We start from the raw sequence: 13,457 nt of genomic DNA on the forward strand, positions 1-13,457 counted from the left end.
GGAGAAGAGGCACAGAGAAGGTCTCCAACTATTATCTATTTAAAACATGTGCAGGATCTTACATAGATGCAAAAGCTACCCAAACATCTCTGCCCTCCAGAGGTCTATGCTTGTTGAGCTGACATTGGCTAGCTGTGGTCCAGCCCTTCCTGAGGCTTCAGCCCATGCCTGTTAGCATAAATGATAGCATTCTAGCTTTCTGGCAGCTCGCCTCCCTCCTTACCCCCACTCAGCCAGCCTTTATCCTCTAGTGGGAAGAGAGAGCAGATGGAGAAATGACTCCCACTCAATTCCTAAATAATACCAGCTTTGATTCCCATCAACTGTGAATTTGCACCTTTGTCTGGGTAAGAACCAAGACAGCAGAAGTTGTGGGGACGTTGCCAGGCCAGGGCAAAGGTTAAGCAGACACACAGCTGCTTGCCAGCCGTTCTGAGGACATGGTCAGTAGTTGAGAGGCAGTGTGCTCTAAGGGCAAGCACTGCCACTGCCATCAGGACACTTGAGGCCAGTGCCTGCCTGGCTCTGACAGACGAGTGATCCTGAGCTTGCGTTTTCACATACGCGTGATCCCTCATCCCACTGTCTATTCACTAAGAAGGTGCAGAGTGAAAGCACTGGTTTAAATGAGCACTGAGGACTCTCTGGATCCCAGTGTTCTGACTCTTAGGGAGGGTGAGACTCCTCTGAAGCTTCATCAGTGAGCTGCACAGTTAGGGGCTGAAATCCAGAACCCCAGTGCAGAGAGGATGCTAACCTTATCATCACATAGCTGGAGCTGGGGGACCTGGACCTCTAGGTCCTAAAACATAAAATGAGAACAGCGCTTCCTATCTTTTCACTCATGCTTTTATCCACTGAATATATATCAAGTACCTACTTATCAGACACCGTGCTTGGAACACAACTTAAAAAACCCTCTTGTTATGGAGTTTGAATTCGACAGAGAGAAAAAAGGCAACAAAACATTTAAAAATACATATGGTATGTCAGGTAAGTGTCACAGAGAAAAAGCAGGAGAGGGCACACAGAGAGCTTGGGAGGATGGAAAGGACAAGGTGACCTCTGAAACAGCGTGGTCAGGGTGTGTCTCCTGAGGACATTTATATCAGGACTTTTGCAACAATCAAATTAGATGACAACACAACACCAGACATGCGGTAAGTCTTCAAAAAGGCAACCAGTGCTGTAGTTCATAACTTTCGCCACCTGGCTGACAACTGTGGTTGATGTGAATGCATACTGGATGATCCTTTGTTAACCCACACCATGGCCACCAACCCACATCCTTTCTGAGGCAGAATCTTTTCCTCCAAATGAGCTCTGTCTGCCCTTTTCTGATGTTGCTTCTTTCCTCTTTGAGAGCATCCCATTCCTTCCTACAGACAATGTACCTCTGTGTTCCCCCCCTCCCAGATGCACACTCTGCTGCCCACAGAGAGATGGAGCCCTTCCCCCACTTGCTCTTTCTTTATCTGGCCTCTGCTCCAATCACAAACCGTCATATCAGGAAGCTAGAGACATGAAAAGGGGTCGGGAAAGGAGAGGAGGACAAGGTAAAGAGGAGAAGAAAGAAGGAGCACAAGCTATGTGTTATGGTTGATACATTGTGTCAACTTGGGGAGTCTAAAAATTTGGCTAAGTAACTCAGCAGGAAGCCAGGGTGCTTATTTTGTATACATCCTGAGCCTGTGGAAGAGGAAGGCATGGAGATTATGTGAGAGCTACATGCCCCTTAGGTGGGGGTAGCCTGTTTACAAAGTAAGGCAAGAAAAAAGCTGCTTGCCGCCATTCCTCCGTTTTGCTCTGGCTGCTTTGCTGTTCAGCTGCCATTCCCCCCTTTGCTCTTGTTGCTTTGCTACCTTCTGCCTCAGAGCCAGCCAAGTATGGACTAAAACCTCCACAAACTGTAAGCTAAATATACCTTTCCTTCCTTCATTTTGGGTGTTGGGTATTTTGTCTCAGCAACGAGAGAAAAGTAACCAAGACACTATGTCATGGATAAACTTAAATCTTACTAGTCAGCCATAGTATTAAACAGCAATCAAGGATGGAATTATGTAGGGGTCTCAGTACTAAACATTAGTGAATGCCTATCAGAAGTTTGAGTGTAGGAAAAAAATAGCAATGATCACTTACTGAAAGAGGAGTACAAAAGACTAGAGGAAACAAGAGTTCAAATAAACCTTATATGAAATCATTCTTCCACAAACAGTGAAGGCCTGCTTTATTATGGTTGCATTCTAAACATTAAAAGTATCTTTTAGGATAGTTGTTGGATTTGTCATTTGTCCCAATGTGTATGTCCTGAGCAGATAAAGTTTCTTCCTTCCTGCCTGAACAAGTATGTCTTGTTTTACAAAATATTCTGTATGAAAATTTAGCCTTCTTAGATTCCAGGGCATTGCTTTACCATAGTGAAGGGCAACTATACCCAATGTTCTGCTTGTAACTGTGCATTTGAGTAACCTTTTAACTGGTTCGCACTTAATGAGATTAAGTTATGCATGCCTATTATGCATATGTGCCTTACCATAAATCTGCCTATGCTTGGCACTCAATGAGCATTTAATAACAACTGAAAGATGCATAATGACCATGTAGCTCTTGCCCATGGTGTCTAAAAACTAAGTGACTCAATTCTTCGTTTATTTTTTAACCTCTCAGCACTTTCCAGGCCAAATGAGTCAAGTGGGCATCCCATGGGGACCATCCAGCTAACACAATGGTTCTGAGGACAGAATCGGCCTCAAGGTTGCAGAAAGATCACGTTCATCCCAGCTCTGCTACTAAGAACCCAGCCAAGCACCTTTCTTCACATAACCTATTCAAAGCCACTCTCCAACCTTTATCCCTCAATAGCTAGGCCAGGAGGAGGGTTCCAGCCTTTTGACCTGGCGACTTTCACTGGGAAGGAAGAATGTGGGGGGAGGGTGCAAAACAAATGCTGGGTAGGAAAACTGAGGACACTGAGGAAAAATAATTAGGCAAGATTCATAAGAGGATGCCTATATTAAGACCCATCTATTTCAAATAGCATCCGCTCTTCCTACAACTTCCATAAGTAGCTCTGTGTGCAGAGCAGCCGCGCTGGGTTCTCAGGACAGAAAAGGAACCCAGAAGTACATGGCAGGTGTGCCATCATTGCGGGACGGAAACAGACTATCAGAGTATGAACGAGCACACTGAGAAGGAAAATAACCATTAGCTGCTTCCCAGAGAAGTGATAAAGGAAAAATATAGACACGTGCCTGCTAATAGCCAACACTGCCTCCTTCATTCAGGAGCATCAGGATGGACTTGGACATCTGACCTGACCACTCTAGAAACATTTTTAGATCATCTGGTAGCAGGAGGTTTTTAGATTTTTCCCAGGAACAAAGATGATCTTTCACTTTGAGGTATATGGCATAAAAAATTCTGCAGCTCTCTCAATCAAATAAGGTTCCCAGTTGGAATAAATCTCTCTCAGCATGCCCTGCGCTATGGTAGGGCATTTTACTGTGTTTACTAATAAGGCATAAATGAATGCAACAAACTTCCAACAGAAAATTACTTATTAATATACAAACTAGAGTTGTCAGATTTAGCAAGTAAAAAGGCAATAGCTCTATTAAATTTAAATTTCAGATTTTAAAAAGGGGTTTTTTTGTATCAGTATGTCTCGTTCCATATTTGGGATGGACTTACATTAAAAAATATTCACTGCTTATCTGAAATTCAAATGTAACTGACCTGCACTTTTTGTGCAATTGCTGTAAAGTGCTTTCTGCAGAGAATTTTGAGCTTATCTGGAAATAATCACTAGGTCTCCAGCTGGCCAAGCTTCAAGGAGTTAAAAAGTTATCAGTAAGGAATTTGGATTACTACTTCATAAATAATCTTCAGTTGATAGTGATCTGAAGCAGTGCATTTTAAAGGTCCTCTCAGGACGCGTATATGCAATATGCAAAAAAAAATCTTCCTTTAGTTACTAAAAGTGAATCACTTTAATATGGTCTGTCTTTGAGATTCAAGGGTATCATATAGCCTCTTACCTTTATCCCCAAAATCTGGACTTATGAACTGCCCAGATATGGCAAGAAAGCCACAGTTTGGTCAGTAGAAATGAGTCCTACCTCGCCATATAATGAGAGGAGAAGTCTTTTTCCTGATTCCACATTCTTTCTGTCTCCTGTGGTTAGTGGGCTTCTAAAAATCTCTGAAGGAGCCTTCCTCCCTCCGCTGTTGCTGAGAGATGACAAGGAAGTCTTCCTCATAAAACAGCTAACCATTTGCAGCAATTTTATCTGCAAAGATTCCCTGCTGTGGCTAAATGGTGTGGTTGCTTGGTTTGTTATTTAAAAGAGTGACCCTAGCGAGCCCAGAGATCTGAAGAGGAAAGAGTCTGATTTCAGAGGAAAAGAAGTAGAAGGAGCTGGAAGGGAGGGTGTCCAATTGAATTCCACAGATGTCCCCAGAGTGTAGTGGCAGTGATGACATCTTTGCATTTGAAGAGGTACCCCCACTCATAACCCAAAGTCCTTCTGTGTCCTGAGAAAATAATGTACTAGAAATCCCCACTAGAAGCTAAGGATTGGAGTTCAGAGCCGTTGGAAGGTGCACTGGGCAGAGGCAGGAGGAAATGACAAGGGACATGAGTGAGGAATGCAGGGACAGCACACGGAGAGGGGACACATCCAAGTGAAGGTGTCCAGCAGGCAGGTAGATGCCCGCAGGAAATCAGAGAACCAGAACAGGAGAGACATTCCAATGCAAATCTCCTTTCTGGTGGAGAAGTAAGATGAAAAAGCCAAAGAAGCTGGACTCCTGCTCTGGCTAGCTCTCTCCTTTACTCTGGTGCCTAAGGCACGGACGGATAACCTGCTATGCTTCTTGCTTATTGCTTCTGGGTTCTACACTTGAGAAAATGGAGCTGGGCACGTGTGGCCATCTTGCCAGTAACTTCTATGGGAAGAGTGCAGAAGACTGAAGAGAGGCACTTTGCTGATGAGCCACTGAGTACCTCTCAGGCCTCTGAGAAAGGCGAACAAAGGTTAAAGAGGCATATGGTTAGAGACCAGGCTTCAGAGATAATGTTGTACTCCGATCAAAATGGTAACGATTCCTGCAGGTTGCTGCTGACTTAAATGATGCTTTAAGATAAACAAAGGTATTCCTGGACCATGTATATGGGCTTTAAGGTGACGGTTCCTTGATTCGTGTTGTTTTGGCAGACATTTTAATCCCAGTGTTCCTCCATGGCTAGATTTTGTTTTACATAGCAACATTTGAGGAAATAATCTGAATCAGATTTGAATTTAACACTAACAACCATGGGAGAAAGCAGGCATCTACAGAACTGATGCAGCTGTAAGTTTTTAAAGGTCTGTTCCGTGGAGCAGGTGTGCACTGATCTCGGAGAGTATCATTTATCCACTTCTCTGTGCCACACACTGTGCTGGGAATGAGGACAGAGAAATGAGAAAGGTAGGAAGGCCACTGCTATCCCAGAACTTGCAAGGAAGGGACATAATACAGCACAAAATTATCATTCGAGGAGCGGTTTTATTGGAAAAGTACAAGATGCATTGAAGGCGTATAACAGGCTAATGTTAGTCCAAGGCTCAGCAAAGACTTCATTAGAAGTGATGCCAAGACTGAAGCCTGGGGAGGAACAGCATGCGCTGGGTAAAGGACCACCTGCATGGATCTAGTAGTGAGAAGGGGTGTGCTGGGGAGCATGCTCAAGACAGACAAAGGGAAAAGCTGGAAGCGAGAGAGAATGCAGTATCTTCAGAAAACTAAAGTGAGTTCAATACTGCAGGAAGATGATATTCAAGCGAGAGACTAGCACCAGGCAATTTTGGAAAGGCAAGCAGGGCCCATGCTGTGGAAGACTTTATTAACTATGTTAAGGAGCTTGGCCTTTATGATAGGAACAATGAAAAGGTATTAAGCAGGCAAATGATGAAATCACATTTTCATTTTAGATCATTCTGGCTGCAGTGCAGATTGAAAAGAAGCAGAACTGAGTGCAGGGAGATAATTTAAGAGGCCCTGCAGCAATGCAGGTTAGGGAGAGATGGACTGGGTTAGATAGGGCAGGGGAAATGAAAACAAGCCAAAGCATTCCAGAGGAACTGAGAGACTAAAATCCATATAAAATGATATGGCTGATTATGAGGTGCCAGGGATACAGAATCAAGGACATCTTGGAAATTTTTGTATCAGGCAACCTGGTAACAGGATGTCATTGGAGGCAGTGTGTATTTGGCTAGGAGACAGTAGAAAAGTCTTGGGAGAAGGGTTGAACAGTTCAGCTTTAGATATGCTAAGTTCTGAGAACCGATGGCACCAAAGGGAACATATCTACTCATACTTAACAATACAAACTTGAGGTCCCAAGAAGGGAGTCTGGCCAGAGATGTCAACTTAAGGAATATATAGGTATTAATTATACCCTTGAAAATGATATGAAGAAGGTATCAGAGCGAACCTTGAGAAGCACCAATATTTAAGGATTTAAGGGGTGTGTAAAAAAAAGAGGAGTATGCTAAGGAGCCTGAGACAGAACTACTGGACAGGAAGAAGGAAAATCCACAGAATCTGCATCAAATAAGGGGTGACAGCTGGGAGTTGTGGAAGAGCAGAAAGCGCAAGGTAGAAGAGTATTAGGACTGGATCACTTAGACAGCCACGTTAAAACTGCTTTTAGTTTCAACCTTAAATTAAGAGCTGGGTCTACAGACTGTGGTCCAGCTCCCTGCAGAAGTTAAAACATATAAGCAGGCACCCACTGAAACCTCTACCAAATGTGTTTTAATATTCCCAGAGCACACTTTCCTAATAGTTTATTTCTGAAGCTAGGTATAGGGTAACTGGATATGTACTGTTTTTGTGAGTAGTTTTCTTCATGTCTAATATAGTTCAAAATAAAATTAAAATGAATGCCCAGAGCATATTGTTGAGTAAAAGAAAGTCAGGTATTGAACAGCAGGTATTTCCATTTATGTGAAATTTTAGATTGAGATCAGTATAGATATGCTATATGTACACAGCAAGGTGTCTAGAAAGATATTCACCACTTATTTCAGTAACGATTATTTGTGATTAGTTGGATTTAAGGTCATTTTAATTTTCTTCTTTGCATTCTATTTTGTTTTCAGTTTTTACAATGTGCCTGCATAGCAGTTTTCTACAAATAATAGAACCATAAAAACACAGTGTGGGATTTTCTACCCCACACAGTCAATTAATACCTCTACCAGGATGCACTCCGACCCTGGCTGAGCTGTAAGAAGTTTTGCTAACCAAACCAAACTAAGAGCAATAGTCTTACTCTTAAAGACATAGAATCTATAAGCAAAGGAGATAAAAACAAAGTCTGTTACTTTAAGGGAAAACACTTTTCATAGGTTAACAGGTCTATGTAACCTATTCTCCATTCTTTCCCAGTGCAGCAACATTCCAGAAGGAGGAGGACGTGTCACTTCTCGTCTTTAAGTCTAGTACATCTCTCTTAATGACGAAGGGCTCACGGATCAAAGAAGCCCGGGTGCAACTCCAGACAGATCCACTCACTTATAAAAACGCTGTAAACAATTTACACTTACAGCCTTATTCTCTTATATTGCAAAGTTGAAACCAACTAACAGAGGTTTTTGAGGAATAAATGAAGTCAGTCATGCAAAATACTTAGAGTAATATGGACCACACAGTAAGCACTTAGTAAGTGGGAGTTGTGTAGAACAGGAACACAGGACAGCGAGGTCTGGATCTGTAACACTCCCAGCATCACGACTAACTGCCATGCCCAAGGCCATCCCTCCATCAGCCGCCTTCCTGAGAGGCTCTTCACAATTTCTGAGTCCCCAACCCTAGTCTGTAAAGTGGTCCCCTGGTCTCCACCACCACATGCTCCCTGCTCCACACTCACCTATTGAGCATATTTGACTGGTAGATTCTCTTCTCATGGGTGTTATAACAACTGCTCTTGGGCTCCGGGATGAAGCTGTGCTCAGACAGCATGTCAGAAGCAGCGGTGGTGATTATTGCAATCCCGTCTCTCACTCTGGCAGGGAGGCCATAGTCCCATTCATCATATGATACAGAGATGAGGCCAGTAGGGAACTCTGAGGGCACCGTATCCGTATCCCCTGCCACCAGACTAGGCACAATCCATGTGTAGCCATAGCCAGTCAGCCCTACTGAGTTAGCCACTTCAAAGATGTAGGTGGCTTCTTCCTTGGTACAATAAAGAAGAATAATGGGGCTTTGAAGTTTCTTGAGCTGGTTCTGGATTTTAGAATCTCCATCATCCAGGGACATGTCCAGTAAGAGGACTTCCTCTAGCTCCCAGCCCACGAAGCTATTCTCTATGGTGCTGCGGATCTTGTTTACAAAGTCCTGGTAGCCAGGGAAATAGGTGGTGACAATAGAAAAGATGTACCAGTCGTATTCTTCCATGATGTTGAGCATTACGGAAGCTTGCTGTTCAATTGATGGGCCAAACTGGAAGAACATAGAAGATTCATCCTAGAACAGTAAGGGTGTAAAAAAAAAAAAAAGAAAGAGAGAGAGAAATCAAACCAAAATTGATAGTACAGTTTTTGAATCAGTTGAATATAAAGGTTTGTGTCCATTATTTACCTTTTCATATAAGACCTACAAATATTTTAGTTTTCAATAAAATGCATTTTAAAAACCTGAAATCCAAACATTTATAACTTTCTTTCTAAAGGAATCTCCTAGAATTCAGACAAAATCAACAGAGGTTTATATTCCCCTTGTCTGAGATCCTAGGACAATGCCTTGAAATCAAATATGATACTATGTATACAGAAAAGCGAGTCATATAAAATAGAATCAAGACTCTAACAGGCTCATGCTAGCTCCATATAGGCTTTGTTATCAGAGGAGTGAAACATACGCACATACCCACGCAGACCCACACATGCACATTTTCCATCTTTCAAGAGTTTTGGGATATCTTGATGGCAGATGTGGATCATTCATTACCAGTGTAAATAATCTAAAATGCACCAATCTGTCCTTAGGACTATCTGTGAAGATGGTTTAGGTTTACTGGCCCAGGAAATGGGTGACACTAGGTTTGAACACCAGGAAGTACATGTAAATGTACAGCCATTAATTAATATCACTATTTATTCTGTCACTTTTACTCTGATAATAAGATATGCAAGTTAGAATGAGGCTCAAACAGTATATCTAAGCTACATGTTAAAATTCCTGGTATTTAAGTACATATATGTTTCTTTATTCCAAAGAAACAGAGAGGATTGTTCTTTGTCTTTTGCCCATATAATGTCACAGGTCTTGGATTGGATTGTGCATCACGCATTCACCCTTCTGGTGATTTTGAGCATCTCCTGTTTTTTCCTTCCTGTGAAGGGAGAAGCCATTTAAAGTGCCCCCCCCGCCAATTTTAAGCTGCATTTCACCTGCCATTCTAAAATGTCAAGCCCTGTATTTTATCTCCACCTTATAGCTGCAAGAATCTGAGCTGCAAAATGAACACCCTCTCAGCCTTGTCTTTCTCTCTCAGTCCATTTCCCCCTGATTTCCTCCTGGGTAATGGCATCTCTTTTCTTGATCTGTGCCTACATCTCTTATCCAATGATTCATTTCCATTGTATAACAATCCAAGCTAATAAAATTGTGTCTCTCTCCAAGGGGCAGTTCCTTTTTATCCCTCAGCTAAAGCTCCAAAATACAGTGACAAGAGACCAGGAAACTGGGCATTTAGACAAAATTATATAGTGATTTCTTGGCTTGGGAACATATTGTTGTATAGCTGAGAAATTGCTGAGTATTTCTTGGGCAGCCACTATTCAAGAAAATTACCAGGTGGGAAACATCCAGCAGGTGTGAAAGCCCCTGATTCCGCAAGGCAAGCTGCAGCCCCTTGGCCGTGCCAGAGTTATGTTTGCCTTTATGGTTTGATCATTTCACATTTCAACAGGCTACTAAAGAGTAGATGCACAGTTATTTGGGGTAACTCTTTCTACTAAGGGCAAAGTAGTGCTGGTCCTGGCTCCCTATGGCTAGAACACACAGTTGAAAAGAAGCTTCAAACTATCATGGAATTCAGAAAAGTAGGGAGGCTGGGACCCCAGAATGGGTGGGTAGGGCTGGGGATTTAGCTCAGCGGCAAAAGCGCCTGCCTGGCAAGCGCAAGGTTGTGAGTTCGGTTCCCGGTACCGGAGAAAAACAAACAAACAAACAAAAAAAAGAATGGATGGGTAATGGGAAAGAAATTAATTCATGATAAATTATACCATGTGTGCTCATTCTAAGCCTTGATCAGGATAAACACCTCTTACCAGAAAAAAACCAAAAAAAAAAAAAAAAAAAAAAATCAGCTACCAGAAAAAAACCAAAAAGAAAAAAAAAAAAAAAGGATAAACACCTCTTCACGGACTTCTCCTACAACACAAGAACTGTTCTTCAGACCTGTCTTTATGGTATGGTGGAATTATGATCTAAATTTTTGGGTTTCCACTAAATTTATACGTTGAAATTCTAGCTCTTAAGGTTATGTTGTTAAGCAGTGGTTTTCTATGGGAAGTGATTAGGATATGAAGGTGGAGCCTTCATGAATAGGATTAGTGCCCTTTGCTTAATAATAAAAGGCCCAAAGTGTTGCCTTGACCTCACTACCTTTTGTGGACACAGAAAGGGCCACCTATGAGCCACAGAGTAATCCTTTGCCAGCCACCAAATTCTCTGACACCTTGGTCATAGACTTCCCAACCTCTATAACTGTGAAAAATAAATTTACAATTTTTGTGAGCTACCTAACTTATAGTATTCCATTCAAGCAGCCCAAAAGGACTAAAATAAGTGGGAATATGAGACAATAAAGATTAATTCTTTCAAGAATTATCATGGGCTCATACAGAACCACAGAAACAAGAAAGGAAGTCCAGTGGCAGAACAACTCACTTTGAATAGGTATTGCTTTAAAGAAATATCTATTTGCTTTTCCTGCTATTACTTTTAGCTAAGGGAATTTGGGTCATTCTCCAATGGGAAATATTATCCATGAGTTTCTACAAGGTAAGTGGTTATAGCAAACTACAAAAACTTTCCAATATTCCTTAGAGTATGAATGGAAGTGCTCCCAGTTGCAAAGTCAGCCTACCTGTTCTGTGACAGATGAGCAGGTATTATCACAAGTTTCTTGAATACACATACAGAAACTATCACTGGCTCAAATACAGCAAAAGGATTAGCTGAAACCAATAGGATCTCTAGCAGATACTCTCATAATAATGAGATCAAATTTAAAGAAAGCTAATCTATTGAGTACCAATCTGACTTTCCCCTCTCTTGGTCTTCTCCTAATGCTGTCCTGCATTTACGAATGAACTTGTAAACACATCACCGGCTGTCATGAAAAGTCAATGTACGGTGAGAATAACAAAAGAGAAAATTAATATAGCTCCATCATACCCCCACCACATTCACTTTTTTCTTCTGATTCTATTGTCCTACACAACCTCATCCTGTTTTTGACTCCACTGCCTCCACCAAGGTCCAGCTCAGCCATTTTACCCTGCCAATCCTTCATTAAATAAGGATGCCTTCTATAGTCTTTTCACCTGGCACCAAGAGGAGGTTACTGAAGCCAAATAGAAATCAAGAGACAGAGTTATAGCTTGGGCAAATGTTTCCCAGCATAATTAGTCCAGTGTTATTAATTTAGTTGACACATCAATCTGGTGTATAGGGGTCGGGAATGGAACAGCTCTTTTTCAACAAAGCTTTGGGCAAACTATAAGTTGCAAATGGTGACAGCCTTTGCAAAGTATGGCTGCAGCCACAAATCAAAGTGCAATCTTCATGTGTGCATGGAGTGGAAAGGACTCGTGGCCATACATTCATCTTTGCGGGCACCCAGCATGCATTGTGATCACCCACCAGTGATCAAGGATGAAGGACAGAGACATAATTCTGTCTGCAGCTCACTATGCTTCCTCACTTACATTTTATCTCTTAGTGTCATTGCTAGACATTGATTTGCACAGGTCCTTCGAACAGCCTCCTCTTCCTACTGAAGATTCCCCATCAAGTTTATTGTGTGAATGTAGTTCTACAACTTGCCTCGAGAGAATCTTTGAAGTATTCCTCAATAAGAGGCCACCTTAACTGAGATGAGCAATTAGCACCGGGAAGGTAGAATTGTACATTATGTGCTGTCATTCCACAACCTTTATGTTGTACTTCCATTACTTTGGTGTTTGGTGTTTATTTGCTAATAAGAAGAAACAAAAAGCAGTAGTTTTTCATCCTATTATCTGCCTCAGAAAATAATTGCCTAAAGAATTAGCAGCACATGAAATTTTCTTTTTGCATCATTCAGATCTCCTACCGACTCACTTCTGAAATAAAGAATTAAGTGCACTAGCTACTGAGAATGCCCCTGGCAATAATCTTCAGCTCAGCCCCCCACTTGGGACTGCCAGCTGAAAAGTGCCACTTGCCCAGAGGCATTTCTCCTTCCCGGGGTAAACAAAGGTGATTAACTGGTTGTCAACAGGTGTGTAAAGACCTAGTCTTTCTGCTGTAACCTGGGACAATTCTGAAGGATCAGCTTATCTTCAGAATTTCCCATAAGGTCGGTTGGAGGTTCCATTAAAACTTTATCACCTTGTATTTCTCTCCATGCCCAGTCCTGCCTGATCTTCCTTCTCTTTCAAGGGGTTAATCTCAAGAACAATCCCTCATACATCTACACACTAACCTCACTACTGGAATCAGCTTGCCAAGGAAACTGACTGTATTTAGTCTCCTTTTCTAACATGGAAAAGAGATGGTTTAAAAGAGAACATTATGTCTACTTTCAAATACCAAAATAGCAGAAAGATAAGTCTTTTGCCCATTAGCTCTAGGGGAGAGAAGTAGGACCATGGAGAAGAAATATTGAAAGGCATTATTTGGATCAGTATATAAAATGCATTTGAATGATTACAGCTTTATAAAATAGAATGCACCTCTTAAGATAGTGAGCTCTCTGTCACTACATTCAAATAGAAGCTGCTTATATGACAAAGGATTTTCCCCAATACTCTGGAAAACCCCAGGCTCACCTTGTACTTCAAATATCAGATCTTTGATATATGCCACTTCATCTAATACCTGAGTGAAGGTAGTGCTTTTACAATATTGTGTAAGTGCTTCTACCAGAGCAATTTTTCCATACAATAACATTTGTTTTTGCCCCCTCCCATGAAAAATTTGTTTCTCAAGAACAGTAGCTATACTTTAATCATATTTGGATCCCTCGGTAATGCATGATTTTTTTAAAAAATGTTTATTGTATTAACATTTTAGGAAAGTATCTTTTATTGTGTGGGAAATTAACTGGAATGGCATTGAAGATCTCATCCAGTTACAAATTTCTTAGCAGGTGGTACATATCCACCTTGTGGAAATAAGGTTTGTCAGAAGTT

The 13,457-nt window shown here is 41.6% G+C and overlaps 1 protein-coding gene across 2 annotated transcripts in view; it reads right to left on the reverse strand.

Annotated features, from left to right (window-relative positions):
* Grin2b (glutamate receptor, ionotropic, N-methyl D-aspartate 2B) overlaps positions 1–13,457 on the reverse strand; it is a 421,074-nt gene that overhangs the window by 189,426 nt on the left and 218,191 nt on the right. For both annotated transcript variants that reach the window (XM_005378985.1, XM_005378984.2), the window contains exon 5: positions 7,919–8,517. In XM_005378985.1, coding sequence (XP_005379042.1) covers positions 7,919–8,517 — 599 coding nt within the window. The remainder of the gene's footprint in view (positions 1–7,918; positions 8,518–13,457) is intronic.

The sequence above is a fragment of the Chinchilla lanigera genome, unplaced genomic scaffold (genome assembly GCF_000276665.1).
Source record: "Chinchilla lanigera isolate Chin_1 unplaced genomic scaffold, ChiLan1.0 scaffold00012, whole genome shotgun sequence".
In the NCBI taxonomy this organism is placed as follows: Eukaryota; Metazoa; Chordata; class Mammalia; order Rodentia; family Chinchillidae; genus Chinchilla; species Chinchilla lanigera.